The sequence below is a fragment of the Manduca sexta genome, chromosome 23 (genome assembly GCF_014839805.1).
Source record: "Manduca sexta isolate Smith_Timp_Sample1 chromosome 23, JHU_Msex_v1.0, whole genome shotgun sequence".
Taxonomy (NCBI): Eukaryota; Metazoa; Arthropoda; class Insecta; order Lepidoptera; family Sphingidae; genus Manduca; species Manduca sexta.
In genome coordinates, this window is record NC_051137.1 from 13,462,349 (window position 1) to 13,485,241 (window position 22,893).

The 22,893-nt window shown below is 37.0% G+C and overlaps 1 protein-coding gene across 2 annotated transcripts; it reads right to left on the reverse strand.

Moving 5' to 3' along the window:
- Positions 1-148: 148 nt before the first annotated feature.
- Positions 149-22,771, reverse strand: LOC115445363 (thioredoxin domain-containing protein 3 homolog). Of its 2 annotated transcripts, XM_030171599.2 has the most exons (11): positions 22,686-22,771; positions 7,325-7,551; positions 6,829-6,932; positions 6,507-6,578; positions 4,714-4,863; positions 4,169-4,367; positions 3,687-3,857; positions 2,969-3,132; positions 1,832-2,046; positions 1,386-1,611; positions 149-823 (listed from the first exon to the last, which is right to left on the reverse strand). In XM_030171599.2, exons 2-11 carry the CDS (start codon positions 7,467-7,469, stop codon positions 578-580), a joined length of 1,692 nt encoding a protein of 563 aa, XP_030027459.1. In that variant the 5' UTR covers positions 7,470-7,551; positions 22,686-22,771; the 3' UTR covers positions 149-577. The 2 variants fall into 2 exon arrangements, with proteins under 2 accessions (XP_030027459.1, XP_030027460.1); XM_030171600.2 differs by lacking the exon at positions 22,686-22,771 and having other exon boundaries at positions 7,325-7,888.
- Positions 22,772-22,893: the final 122 nt, after the last annotated feature.

The following is a 22,893-nucleotide window of genomic DNA, read 5'->3' on the forward strand; positions in this document are numbered from 1 at the left end:
CAATGCCCAACGGCACTGAGAAATAGACATAGGGCCGTTGTGATTGGTTATTATTGTTGTATTTCAATATTAGCCAATCACAACGGTCCTACGTCTACGCACTGCGAAGACTGCCATGCCGTCAGCACTGAGAAACGGACTTGTTATCACAGCCTTACTCGGTCGTTAGATAAAAAACGTCTATGAATAATGGGGTAAGGCTATAGGCGTTAAAGAATTTCCTTTTTTATTTACTACACTTTGAAAATAACTGGACTCTTCAAATGACGTCACACAAGTTGATATTTTCTAAATTGTGGAATTTGTAATTATGTACACTAAAATAAAACTTGAAGATAGGATCGTAGAGCTCAAGTAAGAGAGAAGACAATATGTACCTGTGAGATGACAATATGTACCGATAGATTACAACGGTGAAACTAAAGCTCCAGTAGTTTTAGCGAGTATTCACGTATATCTCGATCTAAAACAATTCGAAAAGACCAACTTGGCACTCGAAACTGGAACTTCACTGTCAACGAACCAGAACAGGTACTCTACTACCAGATCAATAAAGCGACTACACAATTTTACGAATCTAATGTGGCGTCGGCGGCGGTGGAGACGTGGCTTTATCCAACGCGTGCTGTTCATCCGCATCCTCCCCTTCGGCTTCCTCTCCGTCCGCATCGCCTTCTCCCTCCGCGTCTCCGTCCGCGTCTGCTTCTCCGTCGCCCTCTGGTTCTTCTCCGCCAGCCTCATTGGTTTCCACGCTCTCTGTGCTCTGTACTGCGTCAGGATTGGCTTCATCCGAGACATCTTCTTTGTTCTCTTGACGTTTGGCCTGAAGCGAAAATGCAACAAAACTTTATTAGCATTTCAACGAAATATTCTTTATTGACAGGAGTTTTAATAAATGTGGCAATTGTTAGATTTCATCATTTCAGCCGGGAATCGTCCACTGCTGGACATAGGCTTCCCCCATTGAGCGTCATAGGAACCGGTCCTGGGCCGCCCTCATCCATCGGAATCCGGCGACCCTCACGAGGTCGTCGGTCCATCTCGTGGGGGGCTTGTCTACGCTGCGTCTTCCGGTTCGTGGTGGCTACTCCAGAACTTTCCGCCCCAACGGCCATTAGTTTCACGCGCTATGTGTTCTGCTCACTGCCACTTGATTTCCGCAACTCTAAGGGCGATGTCGGTTACTTTGGTTCTCCTGCAATTCTCCTCATTTCATTGTTAGATTTGGGATATGCAAACTTTTAACAGGTGTAATGTCTAATTCTGCAACCAGTGACAACATTACGTTCCGAAATCTCCTCTATAAAGCTCGGCCCACACAATTTCTTTCTCTGTGTTGCGTAAATGTGACCCATATCTGATACAATAAATTCTTCTATAAATACCTTCTTTTTCTTCTTAGATTTCGGCTTAGGCTTAGGCTCCGGCTCGCTGTAACCAGGCGGGAAGAACCTTCCACACTCTTCACTGCCCACCACAGCATCCTCGCTAACGTGGAGAGGGCCAAGCGCCATCAGCTCTTCAGGGGGGCCCTCTGTGGGGATGTCATTAGGGTCCGCGAGGGCTGGCTCGGCGTGTCCAACAGCAATCATCATGACTATGGTCTCGCAACTGGGAACAATGTTTAGGAACTAATTACGGGTTCTATGTTGGTGTCTCCATTTTTGTGTCATCAATATTGAGCTTGGTGTCACTTTTATCATAAAATATGTTATTGCATTTTATATGAGTACATAATCATATCAGGGCCATACAAAATTCTTTTCGATTGGAACCCTATAGCTTGTCTCATTGCTTCTAAAAACAAGCATTAAGGCATCCCTTTACTTACTAATCCTTCTCTGGCCTCAGCTCGTACTGGTCAATGTTCTTGCATAGCAGTCTCGGCTCTTGGACGTTGTCGTCCGCATAGAATCCGTAGCGCAGCATCCTCGTCTTCAGATTGGCTGCCACGTTGAGCACCGCACATCGCTGCCAGGCCCCGAACATCATGGCGATGTGGGGCGGCTCCGCTGGGGTCGGAGGCTCTATGAGGGACGCTATCATCTAATAAAAAAAGATCAAGTAAAACAATAAAATGCATGATTTTCACCTTCTAGATATTCTAAGTTTTCTCCAGATTTTTTTCATTGAATTTAGATAATTTTTGGTTTTGTTTTTAAACTTTCTAGTGTTTAGTTTGGACTAGCAAGATCTTGCAGTAATATATTGCGTAAGAACTTCTGCATGTGTGACACCAACGTCAATGTATCAAAAGTTCTATACACATGTGATTTGCTACAAGTCTTGCAAATTTCAAAGCTTGCAGAAGTCAGGTTACCGTGATCGTCGTCACGTAGTGTCATTGATATGGCTGTTTTAAATTCTGCCGATCGGTAAACACGTGGTTCACTATGCGTTCTATTGCATGCAATAGAACGCATAATGCAATAGATACATTGTTAGACCCGAAAATAGCTTAAATTGGGGTTATTGATGTGATTTTCCGCCATTTTCAATAAATGGTCTATCTCAAAAATTGACATCAGAACAAAGTTAAAACATTGACCAATGTTCTATCTTACAAATGACTTATTTTGATTTGTTTATTCGCGGAATCGGATTGAGGATTAAGATCGCGATCATTTATTGAGCATGTCTGTTAGTGAATGAAGTTTGTGTGGTGTGTGTTAAGTGCGTGCTGACTGCTCAGTGGTGTCTCGTTCGGGGCCACGATTACAGCTTCAATGTCGATGCAGAATCATCAAGGTGACATGTGTATTCCTTCTTGTCCTATCCGTAAACGCTAGCGACCTAACAACCCCGCGAGCTAGTCTCGAATATGAATACTACAGACCGTTATGCGTAAATCCACTGATTGATCTAACGTAAGTTGTTTTAGAGCTTAATATAGATACTCCCCAAATATTTAGTTCATATGTTGTCTTTTAATTAAATATTTAAATCTAGTTTTTAGAAACCTCAATACCTTAGGGAACAATAAGTCCAGTACTGCAGCCCTCTGATGTCTGTCGGCCGGCACGTACACTCCCGGCACGGAGTCGGCGCGCAGTTCTTCTGCCGGCACCTTCTTGGGCGGAGCACCGTCTTCCGTCTCGATACCGTCGCCGCAGAGAGCTCGGCGGCATAACTCTGCATATCGTTATTATTATGGTTAATTCTTAATACGCAACGTAAAAAGAGGGTTGTTATTAGGTGTTTTATATTAAGTAAGTAAGTACTGAAGTTTGTTTGTCATAACTTTTTATGTACAATCGACATTACCTAAAAGAAAACATATCAAAGCTATTGTGTCCACGCGTATTCCCTCGTAATTTTTATTGCATATTGGTGGCTATGAGCCTCGGTTGTTGTACTGTGTGCGGTACGACGACCACTGCTCTGAGTTCACGGGGTCGAATCACTGGCCGGGAAAGTGAAATTAGGTTTTCTACACAGTATCAGCTCGGAGTGTGAATTTATGCACGATATGACAATAGGCTCGACCCCTATCACATCATGGTGTGAAACACACAAGGCGAAAAGTGGGTATCCTGGTTGAATCTGTGCCTACTCCTTCAGAGATAAATGGATGTGTTGTTTTTGTTGATTTTAATTAGAGGAAGGGGTGTGATTGGGGCTCAAGAATCTCAACCGTATGTTCTTTCATGTTAATGGTCAAGTGATCCGAAGCCGTAATAATTTACCGATCACATCTCCTTCTTTGTCTGGTAATTTCTTCAGCAACAGAGCGAGCGACGGTCGTTCAGCGATCGCTGCTGTAGTCGCCTCGTTGCCTAGCTCTGGTTCTTCCACCGCCAGGATCCTGGCACCGTCCTTACCAAGCAGGGTTGGACATTTATCTGCTACAATCACGCCTGGAATGAAAATTTTTATCATCTTAGATTGACGATTAGGTCCTTCACCAGTTATTATTTTTAAAGCACACGTTCTGTTTGTGAATGTGTGTTTAATAAGTGGTTATCTGTTTAGGAATATTATCGTTTCTTTCGTTGTGCGGTCAAATATTGTTTGTATTGGTTGACGTTTTATCATGCGGAGGCGTACTCAGTTCAAAGATTTTTGTGTCTGGCATACCCGTCTTACATCGCTTGATTCATTCATTCATTTTATCGCCTATTGGACGTACCTACCACTCATTGTGTACTAGTTCTAAACGTAAACTAACCGTGAGGCTCAAGAGCGTCTGAAATCTTCCTCAAATGTTTCTGCGCATGCGGCATGACCAACGCAGGGCACACGTCTGCGAAGTGAGTCTCCAGCCTCTTCGCCCGCGCCTCCCTGCGCGCGAGTCGAGCTGCCTCCACCGCCGCGACTTCCCGCTCCTTTCTTTCACGCTGCAACTTTTCTTGAGCGTCCGCTACTTCCTATAAATTAAATTTATAGAAGTTGGGTACACCGTAGAGGAGCAATTTGTGTGATTTATGAATATGATCTTAGATACCTATGTTTAAAGGCCTATACATGAATATATTAACATTTGTCTCCATATAATGATTTTTTAAGTTTACGCGAATGTTAGACATTTAAATTAAACTATTTTACGAATTTTATCATGGTTTTAATATTTTACTTGTCTCCCGACGTTTCGAAGACTTTGCAGCCTTCATGATAACGTCAGGAGAAAAGTAAAATATTAAAACCGCGATAAAATTCGTAAAATAGTTTAATTTCAATATTTGTCTCCATACATTTAGGCTGGTGTAAAAATACCTGTTCTGGTGGAGTGAGTTCATGCGGAGCTCTCTTCGGCCTCTCCCGCTCGCCTTTCTTGGCCAACTCCTCATTCTTCAGCTCTTGTTCTATGGTGCGAGCGAGTCTCGGCGCGTCGGCTCCGAAAACCACGTTAAGTAGCTGACCTGCCTGGAGAATCAAGTTATGTTTGTTTAGGACTCGAACTACTATCGGGCGAGCGATTCGTACGTCTTGTCTTTCAATAGTAATGACTAGCTTGTACTCGTGGGTCTGCTCGTGTGAAACCTTCTACCTATATAGCCTGAATGTTATAGCCCACGAGATTTGTATTTACACTTTTGTTATTGACATTGGTTGTGGTCTTTCTTTCTCGCATTTACCACGTAATACCCGCTGTGAATAGCTATTGGGTACACTACCTTATAGCGTAAATTTTTAATTTTATTGTACTTTTGAACGAAGTATATTTAATTGACGATCTTAAATCTATTTTTATGCATTAATAAAATGCATAAAAGTTTCCGTGTTCCTTCAACTTCTACCATACATATTTTAGTGACCTCTAAATTTGTCGATACATGTCAATGTCGGGCGCTATCCTCAGGGTGGTAGTAGGTAGAGGTAGTACATATGGTTTTATCGCAGTTTACGTGTGCGAAGTAGGTTTTTCGCCAACAGTTTGATCGATAGACCGTTCACACCCGTGCCACTCCACGGATATCCGCACATATGGTAATTTTCACATACGTGTAAGATTTTTCTATGTCCTCGTTGTTGGGCAAAGGTCTTTCTTATAGACTAAATATTAACTGTGTTACAATTCATATTAGTAAAGCAATTTTACGACTGCCGAGGGCACATAAAATATAATCTTATCTTACTAATATTATAAATTAGCTTTTGTTCGCGGCTTCGCCCGTGTGAATGAGTTTCGGGATTAAAGTCCCGATTTATATTTTCCCGGGATAGAAAGTAGCCTATAACCTTCTCAGGGTCTTAAACTATCTGCATACCAAATTTCATAAAAATCCGTTCAGTAGATTTTGATAAATGAATAAGGGGACTTTGTTTTATAATATGTGTATAAAGATACATACGAGTTTGTGAAAATATTTAGAAGTTTTCCAAAAGTAAACGCAGAAATCGTTAAATAGATTCAAAACTTAATATATAGGCTACTCTTACCTATATCTACAACATGAATCTAAATATAGGCAGTATTTCCGTGCTTTCCGGCGATTTTCCCATACATTTGTTCAAAACGATACCATTTCGCTCATCCCGTTGATAAAGTTTCTATAATTAAGTCTAAAAAATTACTTTTATTCTCCATAATTTTGACTCCGGCTCTGCAATGAAGTAGAAAATATATCTCCAACTCTTCTTTATCTTCCTATTTAATTAATTTAATTGCGAGTTAAGACTAATTAATGTTCCCTGAGACTTAACGACCTGTATGCTGGGTTTCATGAAATAGGTTCGTGCCACTGCTGATCCTGTCTTACAGTAGTAGTAATGGTGGATTTAAAGGAGATAAATTCGTTAAATATGGTAACAGTTTTATTATAGTACGGATTACGTGTGACAACCCTAGCCTAAATTTCTTTTCAATGTACCTTCTACACTATATTCAACTGTAGTTAATTATATTAGTTAAAAACCTACTTTGAGAGCGCAGCTTTTGATTTCTCGTTTTATAATTGACGTTATCAGTGCAATAAATAACATGGATAACATGGATTTTTATTTTCCTGAGCAGGTAATTATATTTATTATTTTTCGAATATGTATCTAATTAAAAAAAAACTCACCGCTATAAACATCCAGGTAGGCTCGCTTCGTTTCCGAAAACGCTTTAGACATTCTATAGTGTCCGATTTAGCCTGTAAAAAAGTCATAATCTCTTTGCTATCGAATTTCATGACTGTCGTGTTCTTGGTAAAAAGTTATATTTCGAGGTATGCTAGTGTAATATATTTTGTAACAAACTGATCAAAAATCGTATGTACACTAATGAAAAAGTTAGCATTGCCCTTCCAATGAGTAGCATAAAGAAGTATTTAGTAAATATCGAAAGAAAGAAAGACACGGGTTCATACCAAAAAGTTCAACAACTTTAAATTGATTTCTTACCACCGCCAAATGCAGATTGTCGCCTCCCAGTTCCACCTTGAGCTTCTTCAGGTTGCCCACCATTCCGATGCATGGGCCGCACCATTCCGAATACACGTCCACTACTACAATTTACAACCGATGATTTGCAACATAGTTATATCAATTTAATTAAATTGTTCTGATACATATTTAATATTTTATTGAAATTGGTCAACTAATTTGCTGGTAGAGCACATTGATGTTCTATAAGGTAGGTAGATATGAACTCAGTTGACTTGTATGGTTGTCCCTAAAAAGTAGTTTTTATTTAACGAAATACAATAAAGATAACACTTATTTAGTTGATACTTAATTGAGAATTAACAAGGCCCTACAAGGTTAACTTTCATTTATAATATCACTACATTCAACAGCACACAAAATAAAACACCAGAAGCAAATTGTTCACAAAACAACATTAACAGAATACCTTAAAAAAGGCAAATAAACATCTTTAGATATCTTTCAAACTCACCCAACAGTCCATCTCTGGTGAGGAACTTGTTCCACTCATCGTCAGTGTTGAGTTCAGCCTGGAGCTGGACCTGGGCCGCTTTTTTGCCTGCACCGGCGGCGGCCGCAGCGGCGGCAGCGTTTGCGACCGCGCTCGTCAGTGCCATCGGGGTTTGTGAGCATTGCGAATACTAGGAGTGCGAGCGGCGTGACGTGTTCTCGAAGGGGCAGCAAGGTGCAACTAAAGTGCTATGTACGAATGATTCCTTATGTTTAGGCGAATTGGCATCGAAATAACACTAGTTTTCGGATTTTATCGCGGTTCTTTAGTTTTATTTTCAGTTCGCCCAGGAACATGTAGGCTACAAAATCTTAGAAAGGGCGGGAATACAATAAAGGTAAAAACCGTGATAAAATGCCATGTCTAGTTTTATATAGATATGTAGGCTAGTACATACGAGGGGTATCTATATACCTATAAATAATTAAATCAATGTTTGTTCAAAGAAGTTAATGTTTTATGAATGTGGCAATTGGTGAGGCACACGTCAATTTCTAGGGTAAATGTTTTTCCTTTTTTTATTGCACATAATAAATTAGGTATTTATTGCATTGTGTAACTTAAAAAATCGAAACCCATTCGACGTTACACGATTTTTACCTTTGAGACTTTCCCCAATGCAGCATCAGCGATCAACGCAGCGAAGAACAAGTCCAGCCCATTCAGTTTGCTGATTAACGGGTAATTAATTATATCGTTGGTAGATCTTCGGTTCGAGATCATATCTATCAGAGAAACTTCACGCATTGGCTGATTTATAGCTTTTGACGATGCATCCTAGTGTCACAAAACATGGGTTTTAGACAAGATTTAGTTAGTTGATTTTTAGACTTAATGCTTATACATTTAGGTCGTAAATAAAGTAAAGTTGTATAAGTATAAAGTACGGAATCTATGTCCAGACAAGATCGATTTAAAAACTCATCGCAGGTCTTGTGGAAAGTGGGTATTGCTTAGTGTAACGTCTATATGACTTCGCTATGCCATATAAAATGTAGTTCCATGTACCTTCCTATTATTATTCTTTTCAAGTATATTTTTAATAGGTACGATAAAATAAAAAAAAATCCTATCCATTTTTGTTTTGAAACTTATGTTTATTATAATAATGATGATATCTTAAAAAGTTTTGTGCTAACTTATAAACGTTAAAAAGTTTTGTGCTAACTTATAAGCAGACTATTTAGAATAATTGGGTCATAAGGGGTCACTCGGGTAGGTAAGCTTTCGTATTTATGTCTAAAAAGGTACATATAAATTCTTTCCGACACAGTTTCAACCATTGACGTATATTCTACCGATATAATATTATATCGATGGTTTCAAACGGAAAATATTGTAAGTAGTACTTTCCTTCCCACAATATGAATAATTGAAATTAAACAAATTTTCCGGATTCTATCGCGGTTTTTTGGATTTTATTTTTCTCCCCTGACCCCCTAAGAAAAATAAATAAAAAAAAAGAAAAATCCAAAAAACCGCGATAGAATCCGGAAAATTAGTTTAATTTCAATGTCTAACATTCGCGTAAACATAAGAAATCAATATGAATAATGATAAGACATTTGCTAACAAAAAAAAATCTATTATCGCAGTGTAAAATTATATTAAATAGTAGACAATAGGTCAAAATATTTCCCATGAATAAAATAAAAATGGATGTAAAGTGTCAAGCAATGCCATCTGTAATAAGTGAAAAGCGGTAGAATAAAAACAAAGCGCCACCTACAAAAAACTCAATAACCAACAGTGTTGTCTTCTCGTTGCTAGATGGCGTAAGAAGCTCATCGTTGTGATGTCTTTGTGTCATTTATCAATAGATGGCGCTATGGGTTCATATAATAGACATTATAGTTATTTTAATAAGAGAGCGAAAATTATTAATATGTTATTATATTCTGTATACAAGGTTAAATTATATAATCAAGAATTATTGACATAAATAGATAATTTGAGGATACGTTTACTAATAAAATGACAATTTAATTAATATGTATACTTTTAGAGGCTGTTTGGCTGACCGATTCAAATTTATTATTTATTAATTGTCACGATAAAAAAAAAACAATACCAAAATGCAAAAAAACGGTTGAATTGTGCAACTCCTCAAAACTTAAGTTTTACAGCCAAAATGATTAAATAGATAATTTTAAAACGAATTATTAATTATTAGCCTAGTTCAAAATTTCATACAGAAAGTATTCGTAAATATCCGCTGCCGTAACTTGTGCGCCGTCAATGAAAATAACGCTGGAAGGAGGCTCTATTTAAATTTAATTAAAATTTCGGGTCGAATCGAATAAATGTTATTGCTTCTCATCTTAATTTTCTAGAATTTTTAATAATATTAACGTCACTGCTTATTAATTTTAAAAATAGTTTATTATATCTGCTATTAAGAGAAGGTAGCATACATCAGCTAAGCTAACTTGGAAGGCTCAAAAATTACATTTTTTGTTTGATTAATATTTAATTTTGATCGATATGACGGTTATTGAAATTAGAATAAAACACCACGTTAATGTCCATTTGTATTGAAAAAATAACAAAAACAACAATACCGAACAGCGTAAGAAAATGCGCAAAAACTGAAAACATAATGGAGTGAATGAATATTTACCAATGGGTCGATATGGAATATTTTTTTGAGACCCAACTAGATAACAACCGTTCCACACATGGTGACAATTCACTCTAGCGGGTCGCTTTAAAAACCACGTCCTAGGGTTTCTATAATACATACATGCATGAAGTACTTATTAAAATCATGGCAGGTTTTATTCTGGTACCCAACGAAGGCGGCTCACTATTATTATAATTAGACTCGGTATATTGTACTTACAATCAAGATCCCTATAGTCATATTTTCTGACATAAAAGTACATGATATTTCATTTTGTATACAATTAAATATTCAATATAAAAATGTGGTTTTGGTCATCAATGATAGATTTTTTTTAACTGCATTGAATCCGGGAATCGGTAATGGTTTACTAGTGGTAGGTCTCTCATATGTGAAAGTCCGTCTGGGTAGATACCACCGCAATGTCTACTTCTGCCGCCAAGCAGCAGCGTGTAGTCACTGTTGTGTTCCGGTTTGAAGGACATTGCCAGTGTAACTACTGGATATAACAAGACTTAACATCTCATGTTTCAGGATGGCGAGCGCAGTGGAATACCAAACAATACTTTGTAATTCAGGGTGTTGGATGGTGTTTCTTCTGTTTATGGGCGGTCGTATCGCTTACCATCAGGCGAACGGCAAGCTCGTCTCGTCATTCAAAGCAATAAAAAAAAATGTCGAATCAGAAAAAAGTGGCTTTTGTATGTTCAGATTAACATACGGCATACATTCCTTTGCAGCTGTAGCCGCGCATTTTTGTATTTTAATAAGCGCCCGCCCTCGTCCGTTTTTGTTTGAATAATTTATTCAGGGATTAAATTAAAAGACTTTTCCGCGTGCGATTTGCATTTGTATTATCTTAGCACTCGATTATGTTTATTTTTGTACACAATTCGTTAATTAATATAGTGTGGTGTGTTTTAGGATGCAATTTTTTATACAATTTAGTAAAAAAATACGAGTGGATCACTTGCTAAGACTTTTTCATGCTATAAACTTTGGATTTGTTAATATAGTTGGGGAAGTTGGTAAACGAGAAAATAGTACGCAATGTAAAATAATTGTCGCTACAGATTAACACCAAAAGTATAATAGATGCGTTGGCTGCCTTCACGAAAAATAATACTAATCCTCGTGTACTACCTACTGATAACTCGGACCTCCTCTACTACTTAGAGGGTTTTAGGCCTTAGTCCACCACTTAGCTTTGTGCGGGTTGGTAGACCGCAAAACCTTCCATTTATTGTGGAGAATTCTCACGTGTAGGTTTTACTCACGATGTTTTAAACCACCAAAGCGAGTGATATTTGATAAACAATACCTACACAGCTTCGGGAAGTCCGAGGTTTGAAGAGAACATTCGTATCGACAGGTCGTTCCATGACCAACTAGACTATCACGCACCGGGAAATACACAAGGATCAGGATATGCTAATGGTTTCTGTCGCTCCGGAAATTTAATAAGTTTAATCATACAAAACTACACTTGTTGGATCTTATAGGACACTGGTACTTCCCATTCATGCGTACTGTGTGGCTTTACAAATATGAAAATTTAAAGAGAATTAATAAACTCGCTCGTTATTAGCCTCGTTGTTCTTAGTTGACTTTAGATGTAATTATTGTAATTGTTTTTACCCGCGTATTTACGTCACGCATACGAAATCCTTCGTATTAATTATGTTTATAATAACGACGAATGAGTGCTTAAGATAATGTTTTAAAGTGTACCCAATAGCACGTATGGTTTGAAAAATATTACCAAAATATGTTTAAAAATTAATGACGAAACAAGCAAACAGTTTGCCTGATGATAAGCGGCCATAAACAGTAGCAACACTACTCAAACTTCGAATTACAAAATGCTATATAGAATTGTACTACGGGCATCACCCCGAATTTGAGTGTTAAATCTCATGAGGTTCATTAATTACACTGATTACCATATTCTTTAAACTGGAACACAACAGTGCTTACTGCTTGTATAATGTTGTTTGGAGAGAAATACGAGAGACCTACCACCAGTTTGAAGGATCCCATGAAATAATATCTATGAGGAGCTCCTCGCCCTTGGTAAAATAATTTATTAGTATTTATTTATTTGTAATAAGGTACACCGACAGCACTACATATTACATCATTTAATACAAAAATAATCACACATCATCTGATATGTGTGCTACTAATAGGTGAACACAGCATTTACGACTGACAAGATATTGAATTAAAATATAAAACATAATAATGAGGTGGTAGAAGATAAAATTATGAAGTACTAAAAATATGAAATCAATGAGTAACGATTATATACTTACTAAATCATTGATCACCTGTTACGTTTCTAGTATATCAGGCTGCCATAATAAGGTAGTTGACTACTTTTTTTTGAAAATAACCTCATCCAAAATGTAACGAAATAACAACATACAAAAGAGCTATAGTAATAGCTTTTTGTCATTCAAAAAGTGACAGATACCCCTGCTCCACATCACATCTTCCCCACCTGAGCCAGTGAAAGTCTCACGCGAAAATCAGCAAAAATAAAAAGTTTCCGCCATTATAATTCATAGTATAAGCTTGTAGCCGACGGAGCCGCCGTCCCTTCGACTCGTAAAGGACATTTTATTACGTAACTTGGTGAATTAATGACTTTGCCGTAATGTGAGTGAATAATTTCGCCAGTTCGCCTTTATTTTTGGGACATTACAGTTCGGTAGATGGTACAAGAATACCTAGGGAAACTCGACTCGATTTTAAATCGCTTGGAAGTATTTTTATAGCTGTATGAAAAGCTATAACTGGCGTTTTTAAAATTGGAATGTGTGATTATTCATTTGTTTATGGAATGAGGATTGAGGACATTAACCAACCGCTTGCGAAACTATTTTTTTTTTGTATCTTGACCCTACGTTTGTTAGCCTGGCAATGGTCGGTTTTTACAATCACACCGGACTTTTTGGTGAGCGTTTTAGGGTGACTTGAAAATTTATCGATCATGCTTATGGCAAATCACTAACGGGTTACGAACTTCGGCTCAGGATGGTCACATCAAAGCTGCATGACACTTAAATACGCTCGTCATACAGAGACGGTGGCTAGACGTCCATAATGATTTCTTACTTTAATGCAAATATGAGTCATCTAAATAAAAAGTTGAGAGAAAATTCAAACATTAAAAATTGCAATAGAATCCGAAAACTAGTTTTTGTTTGTTTGTTTAGACTACATCAGCTCCAGTGTTTTTACTTGTCGTGATAAAAGAAAACTTCTACAATGAAACAAATTACTATTCATTTTCGAGTAGCCAATAGTAAGGTCGGCAAAGTTATTACAAAACGTAGGATAGTTAATTTATGCAAATATTAGCTTTTGGTTCTGAGAGAGACACGCGACGCCGCGCGCGGGCTTCGTCTTTATTTACCTATGCGATGTGCCACGTGTAATTACTGTCTATGGAGCTCGTAAAATTAGGGTACAACCAAGCAAATATCTACTGTGGTTCCTGGGCAATGGATTCTACTGGGGCTCAACTTATTAGGACTTCTAATAAGTAGAGTCTGTCTTAAGTCTCGAAAGTAGAGTCTGTAGGGAGATATTCCGTACATTAAATAAGAGGTTCGTACACAATTACAGTACGTATATATTGAATAACAACATAATTTAAAAATAAATTTGTTTCCCTTTGACCAGCTAGCACTCTATAAAAACAGAACGCTGCCTCAGAGTATAACCAACCTACTCTCCATAAGTAGTAACTAGAGGCCTAATTATCAGACTCCCATAACCATCGGTGGTGTTTTCCACATTAGAGGCGTAAGAATTGGTCTATTGCGTTCAGTAGATTTTAAAAGGATACCAACAAATCGATTTGCTTGAAGATATGGATTGCAGATTTCAATCAATTGCTTCTAGCCTTATTTTCTTAAAACATATAAGTGGAGTAAGTGTTGCAACTTACTCTGGGTAAGTCGGGAGTCGGGACGTCTCTGTCCCGTGGGAATATAGCACATGCAGTAAACTAGGGCATCGCTTATGCGCTCAAAGAAATTGCAACATTTGGTGTTTAGTTGCGTTTAACGGAAAACCCACTTTACTGGCTTCTAACTATTTTACATAATGATTTCGTATGTTTACACGAATGTTAGACATTAAATATTAAACTATTTTTCGGATTTATCTCGGTTTTAATGTTTCAGTTTTCTCCCGACGTTTCGAAGACTGAGGTGTTTGTTGTCCATCTGCAAAGACAAGGTTTGCAAAGTCTTCGAAACGTCGGGAGAAAACTAAAACATTAAAACCGCGAAAAAATCCGAAAAATAGTTTAATATTTAATGTCTAACATTCGTGTAAACATACGAAATCATTATGTAAAATAGCTAATGTAGACAGTACTCATTTTATTACCTTTTATTAATTGGGAGTATAGATTAGAGTGTGGCTTTCGTATTTGGTCGGCCTATACATTTTATGTGATGTGTAACTTACTCAGAAGCTGTGGAACAGGACCCAAGAGACTTAAACTTGTCACAGAGTATGAGCGCAATTTAAAATTGTTCTGGAATCAATGAAAATAGATAATTTTGAAAGCTTAATTGGTTTGTATACGATTACCAATTTCAAGGAAATGTTTGCAGGAAATTATTCCATTACAAGTTGGTAAATTTTAGCTAATATTATGAGATTTTGTGGCAATGATATCAATTAATTAACGGAAATAATTTAGCACATTGCACGCCAACTAGCGAACGAATTACCGCGATTTTCAATAAACGTTCGTAATCTCTTTTTCGATCAATCTCAAAATTGGAACAATCAGAACAAAAAGATTTTTGCTTTTTTACAAATGAGTTATTTTGATTGGTTCGTTCCCGGATTGAAGATTGATATTCAGATCATTTATTGAAAACGGCTGTAAATATTAAATAAATAATAATGATTTTTGTATCACACTTATTTCCACACGGGCAAAGCCGCGGGCACAGCTATAAATAATCACATTTTGTAGATGTAGGTTTTTTTTACAATTATAAGAGTATTTATTTAACTTGTAATAAGTATCAATTTTAATTGTATGGGTTGTTACTATCAATTTTAAAATGTATACATTATTTGTTTTACGGACAAATAATGTATACTTAAATGTAAAATATAGATATTGTAACTGACTTGTGGACGACCAAGACCTCAGTCCGCTTCGTAACCAAGAAGGCAGAGGGTCTACTTCGAAAAACGAAATCCGTAGTTTCGGATGACGGATCGCACATTTTGGTACTACGAAGTGTTACGGATCCGACGACGGATCCGATCGGTTCATCGCAATATTTAAGACATGGAATTTGTAAGAACTTATACCATCCCTTTTTAAAACCATCTGCGAGAATGAAGTTCCACTGCTTTCTCCAAAAAAAAATATACGGAATATTGATCCTACCACTAAGGTAAGCTACAGAACTGTGACGGATCCGAAGTAATTTGGTAGTAGAGTTAAATCCGAAGTTCGTCGTTTCTTCGTTTCGGACTGACGTTTCGACGTTCGTTTTTCGAAGTAGACCCCCTGCAGTCTTCGAAACGTACAGAGGAAATTAAAATAAGTTTTATTTTAAGACTACTAAGCCCTTTAAGTAATGAAACCTAACCATACGCGAATATCGTCTGAAGCCTAGTTTGGCTTTACCGACCGAAACACGCGAACAGCCTGACTATCAACTCTAAACGGTTTCACTGAAACCAATTTCCCAGCTTCTTGAAGGTTCGTGAGGTGTCAAGTTCTGATTTGAGTTTTACTAAACATGTTTTAATTAGCATAGAATATAAAATACGCGGGAGTCCACGCAGGAAGCTTGAACAAATACCACGCGCACCACGCGGAGCCTTTGAAAATTTTAAATTAGGGTAAACGTACCTTTAGTTGGGTAGGTTTGTCGTTTCCAAAGGGTAATTTTGTACATTATTTAGTAACAGTAAGTAATATGGGAGGAATTAGGCGGTGAGTTATAGTTGTTTCAATGAACAAAAGCCGCTGACTACAGGGCCCTTATTCTGTATGATAGTGTAAACGCGTAACGCGGCCGTGTCATGTTATCTTCGAGAAATGTGCGTGGAATGGTATTCTGTAAGACAAATTTCTATAGTCCTAAACATGATGCGTTGGGTTACGTGCTTGTTACGCACTGTTAAAATAACGTGCGGGATAGAGAATAAGGCCCGAGCACGGTTTACGTATTATAATGATTTTTTTTATTTATTTATTTTTTAGTATTTCTATAATACCTTCACACGTAAGCCTTCGAAGCCACGAAGCGGCGATAGAATAGTTGGGTGTGGGACGTACTGCCGAGACGAATATCCGCAGGTTCAAATACCAAGTGCACAAACCTCTGACTTTTTTAAAAATTATGTGTGTATTCTTTGTGAATTATCGCTTGCTTTAACGGCGAAGGAAAACATCATGAGGAAGCCTGCATACCTGAGAAGTTCTCAATAGGAATTTTGAGGGTGTGTGAAGTCTACCAATCCGCACCAGGCCAACGTGGTGGACTAAGGCCTAATCCCTCTGAGTAGTAGAGGAGGCCTGTGCCTAGCAGTAGGATAGTATATAATGCAGGGCTGATAATGACGTAAGCCTTCGATAATAGCAATCAAAAATTACTTACATTTTTTTATTTCTCTTGTATTAATGTAGTTTTAATTTGTTCTTTTATAATATTAGGTTACTAAAACCAAATAAAATATTTCCTTCTTCTTTATTACTTAACTAATGTGTTTAAACTTTTTATGAGACATCTAGTTTATAATAGAAAATGCTGGTAGAATTATGCCGGTTAAATTCTCTGTATTACTGTACTCGACAGTTTGGACCGTACTCATGGCGAAAAACATCATTCACGTTTTTAATTTTAAATTTCACGAGTATGCACAGGTCTCAGAAAAAAACATTTCATCTTAATGTTATATTTAAACTAGAATATATTTTTTATTAAATTGTATATGTTTTTACACGTATAAGTCCGAAAGATATTTTGCTTGTGGTAGGACATATTTTATGTCGACTGTCGGGGGATAAACATCACTTGTCGACATTCTATTGGACCCCTCTCCACTTATCATCAGGTGCAGTGGGAACACTTTGCGGTGCCCATATAAAAAATATTTTCACATTATATAATATTCCGAGATGGTAATGAATAAGCGCCGCCACCCTACACAAAATTACACCCGCGGCTTTGTGGCCGACAAAAAAGGATCCGCGCCGCTACCAGTACATTATCATATTAATGTCCGCACATCCAGGACTGGCCGAGCCGGGGTACTGGACCGGGTGAATAATTAAAACCCCTCATTAGCCCCTCCCCTGGGTTGGTGCTGAAAAGGCCCCCGGGAGACTCGCTTTGTGCCTCGGCTTTGGTTAATCAAATATTGAAGCGTAGTTACAATATGTTTTGTATTTAACTGTGCTTAAAATCTTTATTGTTTTGTCTAGCGGTGTACCGATCGAACAGTATATCGATTATCAAACTGGGTAATTAAAATTAGTGTTTTAGTAACTAATCTGTCGCAAGGATTGGAATGTGAATTTGTGGTTTTTAAGGTAATAGGCCTTTTTATGATATTGTGGGATTGGAAACGGTCCGTGATATTTGGTTCCAAGAGTTGTGTCTCTTACTCCCGAGGCTAAAAGGGTTACGTAAATTACTGATTTTATCGTCAAAATAGATTTTTTTTTCTAATTTTTGTCGTGAAGAAAATCCGAAAAATAGTTTCATTTCGATGTCTAACATTCGTGTAAACATAACAAATCATAATAATTTTATCATCAAGAGATTTCGAACTTTTACCTTGCCTGTATGGAGAATACCTGTAAGCAAGTGAGTCGCGTAGTGGTGAGCATTATGATTGCTTGTAAATAGTATAGACAATAATATGGCACAGGGGCCTTATTCTATATATGACACGTAATACTGACGCGTCGCGTTTAAGACGATAAAAATTGGCTAATTTCATGAAGATAACGTAACACGGCTGTGTTAACTGTCATAGAGAAAAGCCCTTGCTGGAAGACGTATATTATGTTTAACGGAGTGTGCTGAGTGACTCTCATTCTTTGGATTTCAATGTCAATCAATTAATAGTTATTTCTCGATTCACATGACAGAACGGGTTAGGGTTTAATTAAAAAAAATATTTTGAGATCGTGGAAAGTGAGCGAATACCGGTTAAAGCGAACGTACGGAACGACATGGATAAATTATGCCTAAGTTCCTTAAATCATTTACTGGTGGTAGGTCTCTCTTATGTGAGAGTTCGTCTGGGTAAGTACCACCGCAATGTCCTTTCTGCCGCCAAGCACCAGTGTGTAATCACTGTTGTCTCCCGGTTTGAAGGACAACTTAGCCAGTGTGACTTCTGGACATAATAAGACTTAAGATATGTCTCAGGATAGCGAGCGCAGTGGAATACCAAACAATACTTTGTAATTAGAGGTATTGGATGGTGGTTCTACTGTTTGTGGGCGGTCGTATCGCTTACCATCAGGCGAACGGCAAGCTCGTCTCGTCATTCAAAGCAATTAAAAAAATAAATAAACATTAAAAAAGACACTACTGGCACCCTCGTGCCTCTCTTCTCATCACTTTAGTTTCATAATGCTTCTTCAAAGTTCAAACAAAGAGAAAAATAAGTAACAATCCGAGACTATAATAACGAGACACATTTGTCTTAAAATAATAAATAATGACACACAAACCTACATTACTCTGTTTTATGTACACGAGTTAAATTATTTCTAAGTATTTTTCCGCTCTCAAGCTCATAATCTTGGGTAAATATTTCATTTCGCTGTACGGCGGGTGTTTTAAGAGAATTTCACTAAGTTGTTTATTACAATTTATGTTCAAATAAGATTCTTTTAGCTTGAAATTTTGTGTTTTAAAGAAAGGACTGAGAAGGCGTAACCTTTTATTGGCAAGGCAAAGATTCATAGAACATACAGCCTCCTCATGTGTAAATTTTCTTCCGTCTTTTTTTTTTATGGTCGACATAACACACTACACTCACATACAGAATGCCAAGTGTGCACGAACGCGCTTATGCATATTTGTTTTTGGTTGACGTTATTTTAAGATTTAGATGAAAATCTGCGCCAAGCATTTTCTGTTTGGCATATGCTGATCTAGATCTTATTGGCACTGATATGGTGAGATGTATACCATTTACACTGGGTGATTATCTGGGTAGGTACGTACGTTTCTAAATATCCACCTTTCTATAAAAAAGTACTTTTTCCCCTACCTCAAGCACCTAGCAATTTATTGTAAGTTATGTTTTTCACTAACAAATCAGCCTATAAATGTTTTTCTTTCTAGAAAGGAGAGGGTTTTAAAGTCATTAACGTGTAAAAGGTTGGCTTTTTTTGATGTTACAGAATCTCATTGACTATGGAGACAACTATAGTAAAATGAAATGGAATTGTTTGTTACAGCAAAACACATAAAACATGACAAAATAAACCTTAAAACAGTAGAACAATGTTTTTGCGGATCACAATGTATCTCCGAACTATTTCCTTCGATTTCCTCACTAGGGAAGCCTATATCGATGTAATGTAGCTACTCTAGATATTCTGGGAGAGTGCGTAAGTAATTAGGAGAAATGAGGATTAAAAGAGATCTTCGTGGAAGCCTCAAGATTTATACAAGTAGGTTATTTAAAAAGCCTCCACAGAAAATTACTATATCTACAGTCGCAAAATGGCCGCCTTTAAAAGTATAAGGATGATATCACACTTGTATTATATATTGCCCAATGCCGAGCACGGGTTTCCTCTACTACTGAGAGAATTTTGTCCTTGGTACATCACGCTGCCCTAGTGCAGATTGACAGACTTGACATACCCTCAAAATTCTTATAGAGAACTTCATAGGCATGTGGGTTTCCTTGTGATGCTTTAACACATCGATACAGCGAACGATAATATACGTATTTTTATTAAAATCATTGTTAAGGAGATAATATTTATGTTCAAATGTTTATTCTTATTAGTGTTGATTAAATGAATGATTTTCTTTTTTATTTTCGCCACCTGCCAGCCCAAGCTTGCCCTAATTTAAAATATCCGTAATTATATAAGTAAGTGATCTTAAATGTTAGTAAGAAATAGTAATAATTATTGTTATAAATTCTTTTGACGTATCATAAGCGCAACTTAGTTCGCCTACGTGATAAATAAAGTATTTTATTTATAATATTTATTTATTTCATTGTAGTCTGCTGGAAAAGTATTGAAAGAAAACAGCGAAATGAGCGTGCAGGAATATAAACTTTTCTTGATGTTTCGTTGACTGTTCATGATCTATGGTGATTACGGCGAACCAAACTGCCAACGATGGCATGCACATTAATTTTACTTTTTTACTATAATAAGACTTGTATTGATTTTAATGTTTCGCTTATACCTTGAACTGTGGTTTTAACTCTTTTGGATTCTTAGCAATCTGTTCTAGCAGAGCCAAGAAACAGTCAAAGCAGTGGTTTTAATTGAAATGATTAAGTATTGGTTATTTACTTTGTATTACTTATAAGTGGAGACTTCGTTGGATTTGTTATACTTTGTATTTAAATATTTAAATAAAATTATATATAGTCTGGTTGTTCCCTAAATATAAACCTCAAATATTTGGACATATAAGTTAATTCATGATATATTTTTTTAGTTAAATGGTATCTTAGAGTAATAAAGTGTAGAAATAAAATAACAGGTAACAGCAGCTAATTTACCTCGTTTTCGATCTCCGCAACTTCTATTACTATTACAAATTATCAAAAGCTATACAATATTATTGTTATATCTTTTTCTGTAATTGCTACCAGCTATATTATTTCACTGAGAAAGTGCCTAAAGGATATCGCGTACCACGATATATTTCTGCGCGATATTTTAAAGCTATATTTCTATGCTACCACGAATTATAGCTTATGTATATAGGTATTTATAACTATATGGTAAGTCGATGGTAAAGTCCGAAGTAAAAGTCAACTTCAATGTAAAAAAAATATTACAAATATAGGTACAGTCGAAGTATCGCGCCATATATGAAGTGTGTAATATAGAGCTATGTATAGTATAGGTGTATATTCTATAACAAGCTAAATAGCGTAGCATTTAGTTTACCTTTTCTGGCACTGCTAAGTAATTACATGGCACCTGATGTTAATACTAGAATCTGCGTGGTCCAAATTTTTATCAATGAGAGACTCTGTACTTCTATGATTCATTAATTCTTCCTACATTATATACGTACTAATATAAAAACAGGTGGGCAGAAGTGCAACCAGGACACACTTCTCATCATGTTTCCTCCCATGATGTTATAGGAGGCGATCGTGTACATGGGCCATAAATTCCAGACTATGGTCTAATACTGAGCAGAAATCCCCATCAGTTGCCTGACCCAGAATTCGAATCAGGGACCTTAAAGCGGCGGACTGCGCACGCCACACAACTACACTTCTTAAACAGTCAGTTCGTAATAATATACCAAACATTAGTTATAACTTTGCAGTGCCAAGATAAAGCAGTGTGCGCTCTCCCTAACAAAGCATTAGAAGCTATAAAGTGCAAATTCGGTAACGGACGGGACAGCCTCATCCCGCAAGAGGGCGCGCGGGTCTCATGCGCTCTGCAAGTATTTACACAGCATTATGGATAATGGCCTCCTTTGAAATACGTTTCTGGCCGGATTCAATTACATTCATGCTCTTACTAAGGATTATTTTTAAATTAATATTTCATTGATATATACAGCTTTGAGAGTATTAAGGGAGTTGATACGTTTTTTTTTATTGGCAATGTGCAATTGCATCTGATGGTAACTGGAGTGGGTCTAATAGAATGTCGTCTGACGAGAGATGATTAGCCCTCGGCAGTCGACACAATTATGTCGGCCTGTCACCGGATATACGCAAGCTGATCCCGGAACGCGACGCACTTACGTGGGCCACTATGACGGGTTTTAACAGCTGCCTTCGGGCAGATGTAAAATATATCCTACCACCAGCAATAACCAGCAGCAGTTTTAACTGATTGTTATATTAAAAAACCCGCCATATTGTTCTTTGGGAGATTTTTTATATGTAGTAGAGTTCGATAGTTTTTTATTCGTTGGGATTTCATTACTCTAACCATGTAGAGTTTTGTTGTGCAAAGATAAAAATAAACAGACACAGGATGTCATAACCACTACATATTTTAAAAGAATACAAGAAATATCTCAATTATCAAATATCCAATTTGAGGTCATTTAACTCAGCATCTAAATAAGTAATACTAATTTTATACTACCTACTCCAATTAGTGCATCCATGTATTTATTAAATTATTTGAAGTAATAATTCTGCGACAGGAATGACAAGTTTGTTATTAAAAAATGCGATTTATATTGCTGTTACCAATGCTCGTTATTAGTAACTATAAATAGTTGACTTTAATCACTTATTTCCGTTCAGTTATTTAATTTATGTATACATTTTTATTTACTCACAAAAAATATGATATTCAATAAAACAAATGCTTTTAAACGACATTCGCAAATATCTGTTACTCATATTAATAACTTTAAAAATAGTTTGTCATACGAGATACATTCACTAATCAAATACATATACATCCAGTCAGAGAAACACAATTTAAAACTACGAACTTACGTTAACTGAGTAAGTGGTAAAGGATGGTTGCGCGCCGGTCGCGATCGCTGCCGAGGTTGCACTGCCGCCGACACAGGCCGGCATTGCGGGCGCAATTAGCGGCTCACGCGATGCCACACGATCCGACCAACTTTCATTACCTTTAAGATTTGATTTTTATATGTCTAGATGCAATGTATGTGACGAATCAACAAGCTATGCGTCTAGA

Coding starts and splice junctions, on each gene's coding strand:
- LOC115445363 (XM_030171599.2), bottom strand. CDS start 7,469: ATGGCACTGACGAGCGCGGTCGCAAACGCTGCCGCCGCTGCGGCCGCC. Junction 2,047..2,968: donor TGGACTTATTGTTCCCTAAG/GTATTGAGGTTT, acceptor TTTTTTTATTAG/ATGATAGCGTCCCTCATAGA. Junction 824..1,385: donor AATCTAAGAAGAAAAAGAAG/GTATTTATAGAA, acceptor TTTTCGCTTCAG/GCCAAACGTCAAGAGAACAA.